A 17,825-nucleotide genomic window follows, 5' to 3' on the forward strand; every position below is an offset into this window, starting at 1 on the left:
CCGACATTCCATTCCCTAGGAAGCAAGTCCGGACCGACGGGGAAGGTGAGTTAAAGTTTATTTTGTTTACCTTTTGCAGCCCGGGCATAGGGATACTGCACAGTATAGTGTCAGTGCTGGCGGCCGCAACAAACAGGAGGACGAGGAGGGCAGCGCTTGTGGGTGATGGGAGAATTTACCTCGATGGGGACAGCGCAGCGCTGATTAATTGGGGGGGGGGGGGGCAGAACAGCGCTCGTGGGCCACATATGATTAGTTCCCCGATGGGGACAACGCAGCACTGGACTGGTAGTTCATTCATACCTGAGGGGAAGGGGCCAAACCAGTGTTGCGATATGGGGAAAAATTCATATTGTGCAGGACAAAAATTTTCGGTATTCGGTATTAACCGGTATACCGCCCAGCCCTAGTACGGAGTGCCTCTGTTGAGGCTGCTGGTTGACTGTGACGGCCACCTAATGTCCGCTGCTTCTAAAATACTGAAGCGCCGACCTCAGGAAGAACAAGGGATTCACGAAAAATGGAGGTGGAGGCAAGAAAATCAGTTTTTCTTCAAAAGATGTTCAGTCATTATTGGAAAGGGCTGACGAAAACCTCGGTTCCACCACACCCAGGATTTGTCGTGCTCTGATGTAATACACTAGCGCGAAACTGACTTTAGGATATTGATACTTATAAATGGAAATCCAGGAGATAGCCCACACCTGAAGATGTTGTGCATGGTCATGAATTTTGGTTTGATGTATTTGCATTATTTTTAGTCTGCTTTCACACTATAAAATGTATCCATTTTAAAGATCCGTTCAATGTTCCGTTAATAAAAACAAACTGAAAATCGTCCGTTAAACGAAATCCCATATGGCGGTTAGAAAATCCCATTATAGTCTATAACAGAACATTGAACGGATCTTTAAAACGGGTACATTTTATAGTGTAAAAGCAGCCTTAGATGTAAGGGCTTTTACTGTCTAAGACCTGCCCCATTACACAGGCTATAAACCCCTTAAGGACCCGAGCATTTTTTGCACATCTGACCACTGTCACTTTAAGCATTAATAACTCTAGGATGCTTTTACTTTTCATTCTTATTCCGAGAGAGTTTTTTCCGTGACATATTCATTTTTATGTTATTGGTAAATTTTCGGCGATACTTGCATCATTTCTTGGTGAAAAATTCAAAAATTTGATGGGGAAAAAAAAGAAAATTTTGCATTTTTCGAACTTTGAAGCTCTCTGCTTGTAAGGAAAATGAACATACCAAATAAATGATATATTAATTCACATATACAATATGTCTACTTTATGTTTGCATCATAAAGTTGACATGTTTTTACTTTTGGAAAACATCAGAGGGCTTCAAAGTTCAGCAGCAATTTTCTAATTTTTCACAAAATTTTCAAAATCAGAATTTTTCAGGGACCAGTTCAGTTTTGAAGTAGATTTGAAGAGCCTTCATATTAGAAATACCCCATAAATGACCCCATTATAAAAACTTCACCCCTCAAAGTATTCAAAATGACATTCAGAAAGTGTATTAACCCTTTAAGTGTTTCACAGGAATAGCAGCAAAGTGAAGGAGAAAATACAAAATCTTCATTTTTTACACTCGCATGTTCTTGTAGACCAAGTTTTTGAATTTTTGCAAGGGGTAATAGGAGAAAAAGCACCCCAAAATTTATAACCCAATTTCTCTCGAGTAAGGAAATACCTCATGTGTATGTGTAGTGCTCGGCGAGCGCAGTAGAGGGCTCAGAAGGAAAGGAGCAACAATGGGATTTTTTGGAGAGTGAGTTTTTCTGAAATGGTTTTTGGGGGGGCATGTCACATTTTGGAAGCCCCATAACTGCAAAAAAAAAACACATGGCATACTATTTTGGAAACTACACCCCCTACAGAATTTGTTTGGAATGGAAGTCGGGGGCCATGTGCGTTTACAAAGCCCAACATAGTGCCAGAATAGTGGACCCCCCCACATGTGACCCCATTTTCAAAACTACACACCTCACAGAATTTAATAAGGGGTGCAGTTAGTATTTACACCCCACTGCCGTTTGACAGATGTTTGGAACAGTGGGCTGTGCAAATGAAAAATAAAATTTTTCAGCAGTCATCCCGGTCCGATCACTGCCCGGCGAGCGGCAATGATCGGAAATGCGGAGGGCGTACAGGTACGCCCTCCGTCCTTAAGTACCGGAACGCGAGGGCATATCCATACGCCCTCCGTCCCCAACAGGTTAAAGGGGTACTCCGGTGAAAACCTTTTTTTCTTCTAAATCAACAGGTGGCAGAAAGTTAAACATATTTGTAAATTACTTCTATGAAAAAATCTTAATCCTTCCTGTTCTTATTAGCTGCTGAATACTACAGAGGAAATTCTTTTCTTTTTGGAATGCTCTCTGATGACATCACGACCACAGTTATCTCTGCTGACGTTATTATAATAATAATAACGCTTTATTTATTGTTGTCCTTAGTGGGATTTGAACCCAAGTCCCCAGCACTGCAAGGCAGCAGTGCTAACCACTGAGCCACCATGCTGCCCTTAGCATACATCTGCTATGCATCAGCTATGCATGGTTGCTAAAATGGACAGAGATGTCAGCAGAGAGCACTGTGTTCGTGATGTCATCAGTGTTCCAAAAAGAAAGGAATTTCCTCTGTAGCATTCAGCAGCTAATAAGTACTGGAAGGATTAAGATTTTTTTAATAGAAGTAATTTACAAATATGTTTAATTTTCTGCCACCAGTTGATTTTAAAAGAAAAAAGGTTTTCACTGGAGTACCCCTTTAAGGGGTTTGTGTATATCAGCACCCTTGTAGATATCAGAGAGTGGTCTGCCAGAACAGGAGCTGCTCAGGCAGCAGCTCTCTGCTCTGGCTTGAAATTACCATGGATTACCTGCTTGCCATTTATTTCTAGGCTGTCAGGGCATGCTGAGAGTTGTAGTTTTGCTACAGCTGGATGCACACAGTTTGGAAAACACTGTTCTAAAGGTACCTTATAATGCAAATTAGTAGGCCCGCTGACCGACAAATAAGTGTCTACACAGTACCTTGCATAAGTATTCACCCCTTTTCTACATTTTTGTTGTGGTATAACCACAGATTCAGATTAGGTGATTGCAGCATGGCAAATAAAGCGGCAAAACTTGCTTCATCTGAATAAACCTTTAGAATAGTCAATGAGCTCTAGTTCCATATAGCATTGCCTGTAAGGCTACGTCCACACGCGGAATTCCGCCAAAATTTTCTGCCCATTTACTTCAATTAGATTCCCCTGTATCATTAACACAGCGGCATTTCGACGGCAGCAATTCCGCCATGTATTGCAACCGGGATGCCATGGAACTCGATGTAGCTTGAATTTCAACAGAATTGTGTTGCAGAAATTTCCCTGCAATTCCGTTCTGCGGTGTGAACATATCCTTAGGCTATGATCACATGATGGAATTTCCGTCATGAAGTACATGCTGAGAGTTGGTTTTGCAACAGCTGGAGACACACTGTTTTTGGAAAACTCTGGTGTAGTTAGCAGAGTATGAGTGGAAACTTCAGGTCAGACGTGCTGTGTGTTGTTTTTGGCAGCTGTTTCTCCGACATTCCAAAGTAAATCCATCTGATACCAGCGGTCCAGGCGAGCACTTTTGTTGTATTCTAGGCACGTGCATTTGGATTCAGACCATCTCAAGGATTATGGTTCTTTATTGATGATCTTCTTGCTGCTTGCCATATTTTATTCTACAGCACCAATCATGCAGAGCTCGAATATGGCAGTTATGGGTAAGCTCTCTGAACTGGACGTGGGGCTTGAAGAGGCATGCTGTGACTAATGGATGGGTTAAAGTTGCCTTCTGTGACCACTGGGGAAGTGGGAGGGAGGACTGCTGTGACCACTGGGGAAGTGGGAGGGAGGACTGCTGTGACCACTGGGGAAGTGGGATGGGGGACTGCAGTGACCACTGGGGAAGTGGGAGGGAGGACTGCTGTGACCTCTGGGGAAGTGGGAGGAGGGACTGCTGTGACCACTGGGGAAGTGGGAGGGGGGACTGCTGTGACCACTGGGGAAGTGGGAGGGGGGACTGCTGTGACCACTGGGGAAGTGGGAGGGGGGACTGCTGTGACCACTGGGGAAGTGGGAGGGGGGACTGCTGTGACCACTGGGGAAGTGGGAGGGGGGACTGCTGTGACCACTGGGGAAGTGGGAGGGGGGACTGCTGTGACCACTGGGGAAGTGGGAGGGGGGACTGCTGTGACCACTGGGGAAGTGGGAGGGGGGACTGCTGTGACCACTGGGGAAGTGGGAGGGGGGACTGCTGTGACCACTGGGGAAGTGGGAGGGGGGACTGCTGTGACCACTGGGGAAGTGGGAGGGGGGACTGCTGTGACCACTGGGGAAGTGGGAGGGGGGACTGCTGTGACCACTGGGGAAGTGGGAGGGGGGGACTGCTGTGACCACTGGGGAAGTGGGAGGGGGGGACTGCTGTGACCACTGGGGAAGTGGGAGGGGGGGACTGCTGTGACCACTGGGGAAGTGGGAGGGGGGGGACTGCTGTGACCACTGGGGAAGTGGGAGGGGGGGACTGCTGTGACCACTGGGGAAGTGGGAGGGGGGGACTGCTGTGACCACTGGGGAAGTGGGAGGGGGACTGCTGTGACCACTGGGGAAGTGGGAGGGGGGACTGCTGTGACCACTGGGGAAGTGGGAGGGGGGACTGCTGTGACCACTGGGGAAGTGGGAGGGGGGGACTGCTGTGACCACTGGGGAAGTGGGAGGGGGGGACTGCTGTGACCACTGGGGAAGTGGGAGGGGGGACTGCTGTGACCACTGGGGAAGTGGGAGGGGGGACTGCTGTGACCACTGGGGAAGTGGGAGGGGGGACTGCTGTGACCACTGGGGAAGTGGGAGGGGGGACTGCTGTGACCACTGGGGAAGTGGGTGGGGGGACTGCTGTGACCACTGGGGAAGTGGGTGGGGGGGACTGCAGTGGCCACTGGGGAAGTGGGAGGAGGGACTGCTGTGACCACTGGGGAAGTGGGAGGAGGGACTGCTGTGACCACTGGGGAAGTGGGAGGGGGGACTGCTGTGACCACTGGGGAAGTGGGAGGGGGGACTGCTGTGACCACTGGGGAAGTGGGAGGGGGGACTGCTGTGACCACTGGGGAAGTGGGAGGGGGGACTGCTGTGACCACTGGGGAAGTGGGAGGGGGGACTGCTGTGACCACTGGGGAAGTGGGAGGGGGGACTGCTGTGACCACTGGGGAAGTGGGAGGGGGGACTGCTGTGACCACTGGGGAAGTGGGAGGGGGGACTGCTGTGACCACTGGGGAAGTGGGAGGGGGGACTGCTGTGACCACTGGGGAAGTGGGAGGGGGGACTGCTGGGACCACTGGGGAAGTGGGAGGGGGGGACTGCTGTGACCACTGGGGAAGTGGGTGGGGGGACTGCTGTGACCACTGGGAAAGTGGGAGGGGGGACTGCTGTGACCACTGGGAAAGTGGGGGGGGACTGCTGTGACCACTGGGGAAGTGGGACTGCTGTGACCACTGGGGAAGTGGGAGGGGGGACTGCTGTGACCACTGGGGAAGTGGGAGGGGGGACTGCTGTGACCACTGGGGAAGTGGGAGGGGGGACTGCTGTGACCACTGGGGAAGTGGGAGGGGGGACTGCTGTGACCACTGGGGAAGTGGGAGGGGGGACTGCTGTGACCACTGGGGAAGTGGGTGGGGGGACTGCTGTGACCACTGGGGAAGTGGGAGGGGGGACTGCAGTGGCCACTGGGGAAGTGGGAGGAGGGACTGCAGTGACCACTAAGGGAGGTAGGAGGTTTAAGCCAGAGAGAGGTCTGTTAGGACTATTAAATGAGCAAAATCATAAGTGAGGTATAAGGCCAGGCCCAAGCATCTGACTGGTTGAAGTGTTTTCTGGCACTGCAGCATGTCATTTCTGATTCCTAAACCTGGCAAATATTTTTCCATCTACAGAGCCATTTGATGGTAACATGGAGGACCTATCTAAAGTGTTGTCAAAGAAACATGTCTTTTCCAGATATTGCATATTTCTTTAAACCAGTTTAGATAGGCCTTCTGTGTTGGATGAACACCATTTTGAAGAAAGGTGGCAATTTAATTTTACTTTTCTTGATTTTTGCCGTGATAGGTGACTGTGATCTCTTTTGGATTTTTCAGTGCCTGCTGTATCTATTTTCTATATGGGGATTTGGGACTTTACTTAATATATGTTGGTGTTTTATTTTTTTGCTACTTGTCCTCCAATCTTCAGTACAGGATGTTGCTGGCTCAAAGTTTTTAATATAGTCCTCAGAACATCAAATGACAAGTGGTTAAAAGTAATTCCTATAGTAACCAACCACATTTCAGATCTTATTTTTCCCTATAACATTTAAGTAGTAATCCTATAGGTTATTATGGGCAGCCCTGTTAGCTCTATTGCCTTGAAGCACTGGGTTCCATCAACATCTGCAATGTATGTTCTATTGTTTCCTCCAGGTTCTTCTTTCTACAAACCTACTCAAAGGTTTATGGGCTTCTCATAAAATTGTCATAGTATGTGAATGCATCTGAGAGGAAAATGTTACTGTGAGGCCCATTGGGGACAGGTAGATGTAAATGTTACACTCCACTCCAACGTATGTGCACAACTGCACTTGGAGTTGAGCACCTTGTATCACCTTAGACCACGTCTATGTAATTAGATGTAAATGTTAGTCTCTTTACAGCGCTGTTGAATATGTTGTTGCCGTATAGGTAATGGGAATAAATAAGAAATTGCTCCTGCCTTTTTTCATACTTCTCCACGATGCTCCATAACTGTTTTTTTCTGTCTTAAATTGTAGTATCCGACTCTGATGGAAGTGATGAGTTACACCTCAGAAAAGAACATGCTCTCAAGATATTTGCTTATATTAATTCCTGGACACAAAGGTAAGTAGTGCATTTTAGACCCAACCATCCCCCCCCCCCCCCCCCCCCAATGAACATCGAGGCTCTTCAGTTTGCATCTGCTCGGACCTGCATAGCTATACTGTTTTTAGCGGTGGTGCACATTACTGTAACATTGGTCCGGTTCACTTGAATGGTATACCTTTTGTAGGTACCGAAACCAATGCAAACTCAGCTCGGCTGACGGCTATCTAGTATGTATGGCAGGCTTAAAGGGGTAGTCCACTGCTTAAAAACGTATCCCCTATCCACAGGTTAGGGGTTAAGTGTTTAATTCCGAGGGTCTCACCTCTAGAACGGTTCACTAACTCTACCTACTGCATGAAGTGGTTGGTCGGCACATGCTCTATGCATTGTGTAAGGGTGTACCAGAGTACAATGCTCGTGCTCCATGCTGCAGTACAGGTATGATGGAAATTGGAGTTTGGAACAACTGGAGAGCCACAGGTTGGGGAACACCGCTCTGATTTATAAGGTAGTGTGACATATAAAATACAGTTTTCTGACTTTGTTTCCCTTTCACTTGTAGACAGTGTCTGTGCTGCTTTAAGGAGTATAAACATTTGGAGATCTTTAACCAAGTGGTATGTGCCCTTATTAACTTGGTGATCAGCCAAGTCCAAGCCCTGCGGGACCAGCTTTTGAAAATTTGCACTACTAGCCCTGATCCAAACTGGCAGGATGAGAATAACCCATCCGAGGTGCTGCTGAATGTGGAGAAGGAGCCTCAGGAGGAGGAGGAGGGGGAGGAGGGGCCGCCAGAACCATGTAAGGCCCCTGAGAAGCCGTTAGAAGCTGCCAGGACTTGTAACCTTACAGAAGAAGACTCTGTGAAAAGCACTGACCTGTTTAGTTTATGGAGTACTGACGAAAAAGAAAAACTTTTATTATGTGTGGCAAAAATCTTTCAGATACAATTTCCCCTCTATACAGCTTACAAGCATAACACCCATCCTACAATAGAGGTATGTTTCCCAATTTTTATATTTAATGTTTTCTATGAGTACTGCTTCATATAGAGCTCTATAAATGAGCTGCATACATTGATATCTATTTATCTGGTGTGTCTGTTATGTAGCTGTGCAGAACATTTAATTGATAGGGGTGCGGGGCTTGTATTCTTAAACAATAAGCTAATGATTGTCTGTTGCCGGTTGTGTAGTTGCAGTGGAGCTGTCCCATTTATCACTGGGGCAGCTTATCACACCGATTCCTGGAAGTCTGACGCCAGAGGTCCCATAGAGTTGCATGGGACCTCTGTCATTTGGAGTTCAAGGAATCCATCTGATCATGTGAGTATCAGAGCAATTCTTGAGACTTTCTAGGAAGTTTAATGGGTATCCTGCTGCCCTTCCGAACAAGTTCTAATACTTTTGAAGGGAACCTGTGGCTTCTCTTGACAAGTCTGTTTTAGTAAATAATGGTATTCCACTATTATCACAGTTCTGGAGCATTATTTCTTATAACTCATTGTGCCATTTCTCTGTTATTTGTTCTCAATATTTGTGAATAGCTAAATTGTCATACATGGCGAAATGGGAGACAGACTTGGGGGACATGTTCTCCGCAGATCACTTTACACCCACGTATGGGGTATTTCCGTAATCAGGAAAAAGTGCATTACAAATTTTGGGGGTCTTATTTTCCTTTTACAGCTTGTGAAAATTAAAAGTATGGGGCAACACAAGCATGTTAGTGTAAAAATCTTTTTTTTTTATTTTTTTTTTTTTTAATATACTAAGATGCTGGTGTAGACCCCAACTTTACCTTTTCATAAGGGGTAAAAGGAGAAAAGGCCCCCTAAAATTTGTTAAGCAATTTCTCCCGAGTACGGAAATACCCCATATGTTGCACTAAACTGTTGCTTTGAAATATGACTACAACTCCAAGCATGCACTGACAGACTAGGAGCAATGGCACCTAGCTTTGAGACACTCACACACTCTGTTGAGATCCACCAACCACAGAGAGGCAGTTCTAAGACAATCTATTGGTGGTATTTCACCTCTCGAGACTCCATATTATGAACCTGGAATGCTCAGATTTATGCTGGAGGAATTGTGGCCAATGTGGCACCCTTCTGCACATACTGTGGGATTGTCTCATGCTCTTTCCTCTCTGGAAAGGGGTCCAAAAACTCTTTCGCAAACTCATACGCAATGATTTCACACTTCACCCAAGCTTGGCTCTGTTACTTTTGAACTTAGATCATCTGCCTCACAATGTTCGCTCCCCTGTAGCCCATATCTTGATGTCGACCAAGCTCTTGATAACCAGAAGGTGCCGCTCTTCAGACGTTTCTAGTTTATTGGAATTAATAAACATGGTTACCCTTACATGCAGCTGTGAAAAAATTGTATGCCCTAGCACACTCCCACGTTGCAGGTTTCAACAAGAGTTGGCACAGTGAGCTGTCCAGCCCTCACTGTCCTTCGGTGTAGCCGGCTTGAGTCTTAGTCTAGCCGCAGTATCCACTGACCCGTGCTTAGTGTGAGTTTACTCACTGTAATCTGTCCTCTTTCCTGACCCAGTTTTCTTCTTTCCTTTCTGATTGTCTTTCTCTACTACCTGCTTCCCGCACCCCCCCCCCTCCTATCCTGAACCCCTAGCCCTCATGAAGGTTATTTGGAGGAGCTCGGCCTCTCTCCAGTTGTCATTTGTAGTATGTTCCTCCACATAATTGTTGATGGTTTATTTGCTGCCTCTTTCTGTAGCGCACCTGTTGTGATGTTGTATCCCTCATTATTTGTAATGATCAATTCATACCGGCATTTTGTGGCAATTCCGGGTCATTCAGGTCTCTGTAGACCCGGTGACCTGGAACAGCCCCATTCACCCTTACCCAGCAGGAGTGAGGTGGCATGGGTGCCACCTCACAATCACGTAATTGATTGGTCGGAACAACGGACTAATCACTGCCCTGCTGGGTGGCGATCAGGGCCGGCAGGGGTCTATTACCTCTCGCTGTTCCGGCAGGGGTCCCCTCAGAAGCGGTGGCAGGAGCGGTGGCAGCAGTGGCAGTAGGATACAGCAGGAGGTGAGGCCAGTTCACCTCCTGCTGTTGCTTAGCAACAACTCTCAGCATGCTGGGAGTTGTAGTTGGAGTTAACTCCAGCTGTTGCAAAACTACAACTCCCAGCATGCCCTTTGGTCGTCTGTGCATGCTGGGGGTTATAGTTATGGAACAGCTGGAGAAACTTTTTTTTTCTATGAAAAAGTGTGCCTCCAGCTTTTGCAAAACTACAACTCTCAGCATGCCCTTCGATTGTCATTGGATGCTGAGTGTTGCAATTTTGCAACAGCTGGAGACACATTGGTTGAGAAACAGAGTTTGTATCCTAACTCAGTGTTTCTCAACCAGTGTGCCCCCAGCTGTTGCAAAGCTCCCAGCATGCACTGAGAGACTGTACATGCTGGGAGTTCTAGTTTTGCAACAGCTGGAGTCATACTGGTGGCAAAACACTTGAGTTAAAGGAGAACTCCGGAATATAAAAATTGTCCCCCATACTGCCGGAGGTAAAAAAAGTAAAGATGTACATACCTTTCTCCGCTCCCCCGGGGCCTCCGGTAACCGTCTCTGGTCTCCGCCACGATCCTCTTCCTGGTTGCCGGTGGTCGGAGAGTTTTACTGCGCTTAGCCAATCACCAGCCGCAGTGAAGTCCCAACTCGGCCGTAGATAGGCTGAGCGGCAGTTTGACGTTTTCGGCCCCGGCAGCAGGTGCCGGTGTAGTGAAGAATTTTGTGTCCTGAAGTGTTCTCACACTACCGATCAGCCTATCACCGGCCGAGTCGGACTTCGCTGCGGCTGGTGATTGGCTGAGTGCAGTATGATTCTCCGACCAACGGCAACCAGGAAGAGGATCACGGCAGAGACCGAAGCCGGTTACTGGAGGCCCCGGGGGAGCGGAGGAAGGTATGTACATCTTTATTTTTTTTACTGCCGGCAGTATGGGGGATAATTTCTATATTCCGGAGTTCTCCTTTAAGTAACAAACTCTATGTTGCGCAAACAATGTGCCACCAACTGTTGCATAACTACAACTCCCAGCATGTATGGTCTGTCAGTGCATGCTTGGAGTTTTAGTCATATTTCAAAGCAACAGTTTAGTGCCACATATGGGGTATTTCCGTACTCGGGAGAAATTGCCTAACAAATTTTGGGGGGCCTTTTTCTCCTTTTACTTTTAAGGTAAAGTTGGGGTCTACACCAGCATGTTAGTGTAAAAAAAAAAAAAATAAAGATTTTTACACTAACATGCTTGTGTTGCCCCATACTTTTAATTTTCACAAGCGGTAAAAGCAAATTTGTAATGCAATTTTTCCTGATTACGGAAATACCCCATATGTGGGTGCAGGGATGTGGAATTTCTATCGCCCGACGCCCGGGACTAGCAGTTTTGGGCGCCGGGCAGGTGAATTTGTCCGGCCCTTAGCCCGGCTTCGGGCAAGCAGGGCCGGACCTGACAAGTGCGGCGGATCTGCAGTCTATGGAGCGGGCTGCCGACTCCTGCCCGCTCCATACTCTGCAGCCTGTGTCCTCCGAAGCAGAGCAGGGGAGATGAGAAGCTGTGTATTTGTCTTCTCTCCCCTGCTCTGCAGACGTGCGGGGGGAGATGAGGGGGCGTGGCTTATTTCTCCCCGTGCAGACCTGCGTCCTCTGCCTTCAGCTGTAGCTTCGGAGAACTGAGGAGCGGACACGCGTCTGCACGGGGAGAAGCTTACGGCGCTCACAGGGGAGTATGGAGCGGGCTCGGGATTCCTGCTCGCTCCATACTCTGCAGCCCCCGGCTGTTCTCAGTAGCCGGGGGCCGCCGCTAATAGCCAGCATGCGGCGATCGCCGCGGCTGGCTATTAACCCTTTAGATCGCCGCTGTCAAAGCTGACAGCGGCGTCTAAAGGGACATGTGAATGCTCCCTGGTGGGCTAGTGGGGTGGATCGCCCCCCTGCAGCGCGATTGCAGGGAGGCGATCCACTATGGAGGTAGCCGGAGGACTTACCTCTGCTTCCTCCTGTCCCCGCTCTGTCAGTGATAGATCCTGGCTGGACCAGGCTCTATCAGTGGATCACAGAGCACACAGATTAATAGAGTTCAATAGAATCTATTCATCTGTCTGAGGAATCTAATAATTCTTCCTAGAAGTGTAATAAAGTGTAAAAAATAAATAAAAAAAATAAAAAAGTTTTAATAAAAGTTTGAAAGACACACATTAACCTAGTGGTCTTCAAACTGTGCCCCTCCAGATGTTACAAAACTACAATTCCCAGCATGCCAGGACAGGCGTTGGCTGTCCGGGCATGCTGGGAGTTGTAGTGTTGCAACATCTGGAGGGCCACAGTTTGAAGACCGCTGCATTAACCCCTTCCATGTTAAAAGTTCAAATCACCCCCTTTTCCTATATAAAAACATGCAAACATAATAAAAATAAACATATTTGGTATCGCTTCGTGCGTAATTGTACAACCTATTAAAATATAACATTATGTATCCCGTACGGTAAATGTAATAAAAATACCAAACCACAGATTTGCAATTTTTATAATATCCCAGAAAAAAAGTTAAAAAGTCAGATCAATACCAAGATGGTACCGATACAAAAAACTGATTATGGCGCAAAACATGAGCCCTCATACAGCCTGGTATGCGGAAAAAAAATAAAGCTACAGGGGTTAAAAAATGGCAATTAAAATTTTTTGAAAAAGTCCAGAATTAGTAAAACATGACATAAACGATACAAATCTGGTATCGCTGTAATCAGGTGACCTAAAGTATAAATATAACATGTTACCTCAACCACAAGGTAAATGGCGCAGAAAAGAAAACCACCAAATCTGCTAAATTATATTTTAGTATTTCAATTTCACTTCCCTTAATATATATATATATATTTTTGGTTCGGAGAATGTTATTGAAAAATTTAAAAGGTGTCATTATAGTAGGTAGTTATGGCTATTATAGGGCGAGGAGGAAAAAACAAGAGTGTAAAAGCGAAAATTGGCCGGGACAAGTGGATCGTCATGAGGGACAAGTAGATTTTGCTCCATTTTAGTCCCGTGGACAAGTAGTTTTTTTATAAAATTTCCACACCCCTGAGGTGTAAAGTGATCTGCGGACGCACAAAATGGCTCAGAGGTGGCTCATGTACATGTTGAGGTCTAAATTGGTTATTTGCACAGGAGTGGCTGATTTTACAGCAGTTCTGACAAACGCAAAACAACAAATATCCACATGTGACCCCTATTTGGAAACTACACCCCTCACGGAATGTAACAAGGGGTGCAGTGAGCATTTACACCCCACAGGTGTCTTAAAGATTTTTGGAACAGTCGTCCGTGAAAATGAAAAATAAATTTTTTCATTTGCACAGCCCACTGTTCCAAAGATCTGTCAAACGCCAATGGGGTGTAAATGCTCACTGCATCCCTTATTCAATACTGTGAGGGGTGTAGTTTCCAAAATGGGGTCACATGTGGGGTCCACTGTTCTGGCACAACAGGGGGCTTTGTAAACGCACATGGCCCCCGACTCCCATTCCAACCAAATTCTCTCTCCAAAAGCTCAATGGCGCTCCTTCTCTTCTGAGCAATGTAGTTCGCCTGCAGAGCACTTTATATCCACATATGGGATATTTCCATACTCAAAAGAAATGTGGTTACAAATTTTGGGAGGCTTTTTCGCCTGGTGCCCCTTGTGAAAATGAAAAATTTGGCATTTTAGTGAAAAAAATTATAATTTTATTTACACATCCAAGTTTAACGAAAAATCGTCTAACACCTGTGGGGTTTTCAGGCTCACTGGACCCCTTCTTACGTTCCTTGAGGGGTGTAGTTTCCAAAGTAGTATGTCATATGGCTTTTTTTTTTTGCTGTTCTGGCACCATAGGGGCTTCCTAAATGTGAAATGCCCCCCAAAAACAATTTCAGAAAAACTCGCTCTCCAAAATCCCCATGTCGTTCCTTCTACTGCGCCCGATGAACACTTTACATACACATATTACTCGAGAGAAATTGGGTTACAAATTTTGGGGGGCTTTTTCTCCTTTTACCCCTTGTAAAATTTCAAAAACTGGGTCTACAAGAGCATGTGAGTGTAAAAAATTAAGATTTAGAATTTTCTCCTTCACTTTGCTGCTATTCCTTTGAAACATCTAAAGGGTTAACACACTTTTTGAATGTCATTTTGAGTGCAGTTTTTATAATGGGGTTATTTGTGGTATTTCTAATAAGGCCTTTCAAATCCACTTCAAAAATTCAGATTTTGAAATCTTTTTTAAAAATGTTAGAATTTTTCACCAAGAAATGATGCAAGTATCGACAAAAATTTACCACTGACATAAAGTTGAATATGTCACGAAAAAACAATCTCTGAATCAGAATGAAAGTAAAAGCATCCTAGAGTTAATGCTTAAAGCGTACCCGTCAGTTCACTCAAAAAACATCCTGATCATGTACATGTACTTTGTATGTGTCTGTGACCTACATTTCTCTCAATTAGCTTTATTTCTGAAATACCTTAATTTTATCCACCAGAAACGGGGCGGGTTTCTCACTGTGATAGCCACTCCCCCTCCCTCTCCTCTGTCCAGTGCTTCCCAACCAGGGTGCCTACATCTGCTGCAAAACTAAAACTCCCAGCATGCCTGCACAGCCAAATGATGTGTGGGCATGCTGGGAGCTGTAGTTGTGCAACAGCTGGAGGTAGTCCCCCCTTATCACACACACACACACACACACACACACACACACACACACACACACACATACATGCTTGGACACTTACTTTTTCGTCTGCAATGCATGTCTCTGCATCTCAATTATGTCTGCTGTGTGAGAGACGGCAGCAGTCTTCCTGCCCCTCCCCCTCCCCCTCCCCTCCCCTTCTCTTCACATAAGTCTCTGCAGTGTGTACAGCCCCTCCCCCGTCCAAAACGTCCTGGAGTCCAGGACGGAGCAGTGTTCACAGAATGACTGAATGTATTCCAGGAGGCAGAGGGGGCAGTTGTTTGACTGGCTTTTTCACTATGAAATACTGAAAATGTTCTAATGAAAGCAATTGTAAAACCTATTGGTTTTGCATTCTTTACAACATATCAAAAGTTTTTATATCTGACAGTGCCTATTTAAAGTGACAGTGGTCAGATGTGCAAAAAATGTCCGGGTCCTTAAGGTGACAATGGGCTGGGTCCTTAAGGGGTTAAAGGGATACTCCACTGGAAAACATTTTTTTCCAAATTAACTGGTGCCAGAAAGTTAAACCGATTTGTAAATTACTTCTATTTAAAAATCTTAATCCTTCCAGTACTTATCAGCTGTTATATGCTCCACAGGAAGTTCTTTTCTTTTTGAATTTCCTTTTTCTGACCACAGTGCTCTCTGCTGATACCTCTGTCCATTTTAGGACCTGTCCAGAGTAGAAGCAAATCCCCATAGCTAACCTCTCCTGCCCTGGACAGTTCCTGATATAGACAGAGGTGTCAGCAGAAAGGAAATTAAAAAAGAAAATAACTTTTCTGTGAATCATACAGCAGCTAAGTACTGGAAGGATTATGTTTTTTTTAGAAGTATTTTTTTCTAAATCAAATAGTGCCAGAAAGGAAAAACTGATTTGTAAATTGTTTTCCAGTGGAGTACCCCTTTAAGGTGAAAATGGGCTGAGTCCTTAAGGGGTTAAAAACATTTTTTATATATCACCTGGCTCCAGAAAGTTAAACAGATTTGTACATTATTTCTATTAAAAAATCTTCCTTTCAGTACTTATGAGCTGCTGAAGTTGAGTTGTTCTTTTCTGTCTAAGTGCTCTCTGATGACACCTGTCTCCAGAACTGTCCAGAGAAGAAGCAAATCCCCATAGCAAACCTCTTCTTCTCTGTGCAGTTCCCGAGACAAGAAGAGATGTCAGCAGAGAGCACTGTTGCCAGACAGAAAAAAACCAACTCTACTTTAGCAGCTGAGTTTTTTCCTGAAACACCCCTTTAAGGACGCAGCCAATTATATTTTTTCATTTTCGTTTTTTCCTCCTCACCTTCTAAAATTCATAACTCTTTGATATATTTCCATTTTTCATGCTGTACAATTTACGGTAAAAATGAGAGGTTTTCTTTATTGTGGATCAATTCTATTAAAATGATACCCATGATTACACATTTATTATTGTACCGCTTTAAAAAAAAAAAAAAAAAAAAAACTAACTTCTTAACCGAATTAGTGCGTTTAAAATCCCTCTATTTTGACGACCTATAATTTTATTTTTTCTGTTCATTTTTTGTGCCGTGATCTGTACTTTTTATTGATACCACATTTGCATATATGAAACTTTTTTACATTTTTTAAATTTTTTTTTCAATATTATGTGATAAAAAAGTAGCAATTTGGTATTTTTTTTTTCTACATTTACGCAGTTCACCGTAAGGGATGAAAACATTTTATTTTGATAGTTCGGACATTTACGCACACGTAGATACGAAATATGTTTATTTGTTTTTTTAAATACACTTTCTGGGGGTAAAATGGGAAAAGGGGATGATTTACATTTTTATTGGGGTAGGGGATTTTTCACACTTTTTTTTTATTTTTATTTTTTATTTTTTTTACACTTTCATAGTCCCCATAGGGGACTATTTATAGAAATCATTTGATTGCTGATACTGATGCTGAGACTGATGCATAGGGCATAGCACTGATCAGTATTATCGGCAATCTCCTTCTCGATCTCAGACCAAAGCAGAAGACCCCAGTAGACAGCCGGAGGCAGGTGAGGGGACCTCCGTCCGCCATTATGGATGATCGGATCCCTGCAGCAGTGCCATGGGCGATCCGATCATCCATTTTGCCGACTGCACTGCCGCAGATGCCATGATCTGTATTGATCACAGCATCTGAGGGGTTAATGGCGCACATCAGTGCGATCGCTGATGTCCGCCATTACTGATGAGTCCCTGGCTGCTGATAACAACCAGGACCTGCCATGCATGACACAAACACAACTACGGTGTTTGCAGTCATGTACAGGACGTAAATGTACGTCCTGGTGGGTTAGGTACCAGAGCACCAGGATGAACATTTACGTCCTGGGTCGTTAAGTGGTTAATGTAAGATATTGAATTGTTCTATATTGTTGCATCCAATATAGGGAAATCTGGTTTATAAAAACTTCCCAGAGCTTCCTTACTTGAGCTCCCAAAGTTGTGTTTTTGTTCACCAATATAGTTGTAGAGCATTCATCACTGCATAACTAGGGAGAGCTGCTCTTCAGGATTCTGGAAAGCAGGATGACAACCTCCTTGGGAGCATTAATGGCTGCCACTAGGCTTTTAACTAGGCAGAAGTAACCGGTAAATAGAACTCATCAGCCTGGCAGACAAGGAAGACTTCACACAGGCTGAGACTGTGGATCTGCTGCTTTTTTGGCACGGTGATTTAGGATCTCATAAATCATCTCATATTGCTTACGGAAAAATTTCAAGCTTTCTGTAGTCAGAGGCATTGTAATCTGAATAACACGTGTTCTAAGGAGTATTACATCACCTGACTATATAAAACATGCTGCACAGGTGAAATCATCTAAGGCATAGATTTTATTTGAAGAACTAGCTGAGTACCCGGCGTTGCCCGGTTTTTCCTTCCTAATCCTTGTTGGGGAGGAAAATAAACAAAGGAGGAAGCTTTTGACTTCATATCCTGTCCTCCTATCTCGACCTCCTATCCTATCTCTCTGCCCTCCTATCCTATCTCTCTGCCCTCCTATCCTATCTCTCTGCCCTCCTATCCTATCTCTCTGCCCTCCTATCCTATCTCTCTGCCCTCCTATCCTATCTCTCTGCCCTCCTATCCTATATCTCTGCCCTCCTATCCTATCTCACTGCCCTC

General features: G+C 45.3%; 1 protein-coding gene across 3 annotated transcripts in view; it reads left to right on the forward strand.

The window, feature by feature from the left end:
* The window catches only part of USP34 (ubiquitin specific peptidase 34), a 231,391-nt gene that overhangs the window by 14,259 nt on the left and 199,307 nt on the right, over positions 1–17,825 (forward strand). For all 3 annotated transcript variants that reach the window (XM_056567745.1, XM_056567746.1, XM_056567747.1), the window contains exons 2-3: positions 6,855–6,942; positions 7,490–7,925. In XM_056567745.1, the coding sequence (XP_056423720.1) occupies positions 6,855–6,942; positions 7,490–7,925 (524 nt within the window). The remainder of the gene's footprint in view (positions 1–6,854; positions 6,943–7,489; positions 7,926–17,825) is intronic.

This window comes from Hyla sarda, chromosome 3 (genome assembly GCF_029499605.1).
Source record: "Hyla sarda isolate aHylSar1 chromosome 3, aHylSar1.hap1, whole genome shotgun sequence".
NCBI classification, from domain to species: Eukaryota; Metazoa; Chordata; class Amphibia; order Anura; family Hylidae; genus Hyla; species Hyla sarda.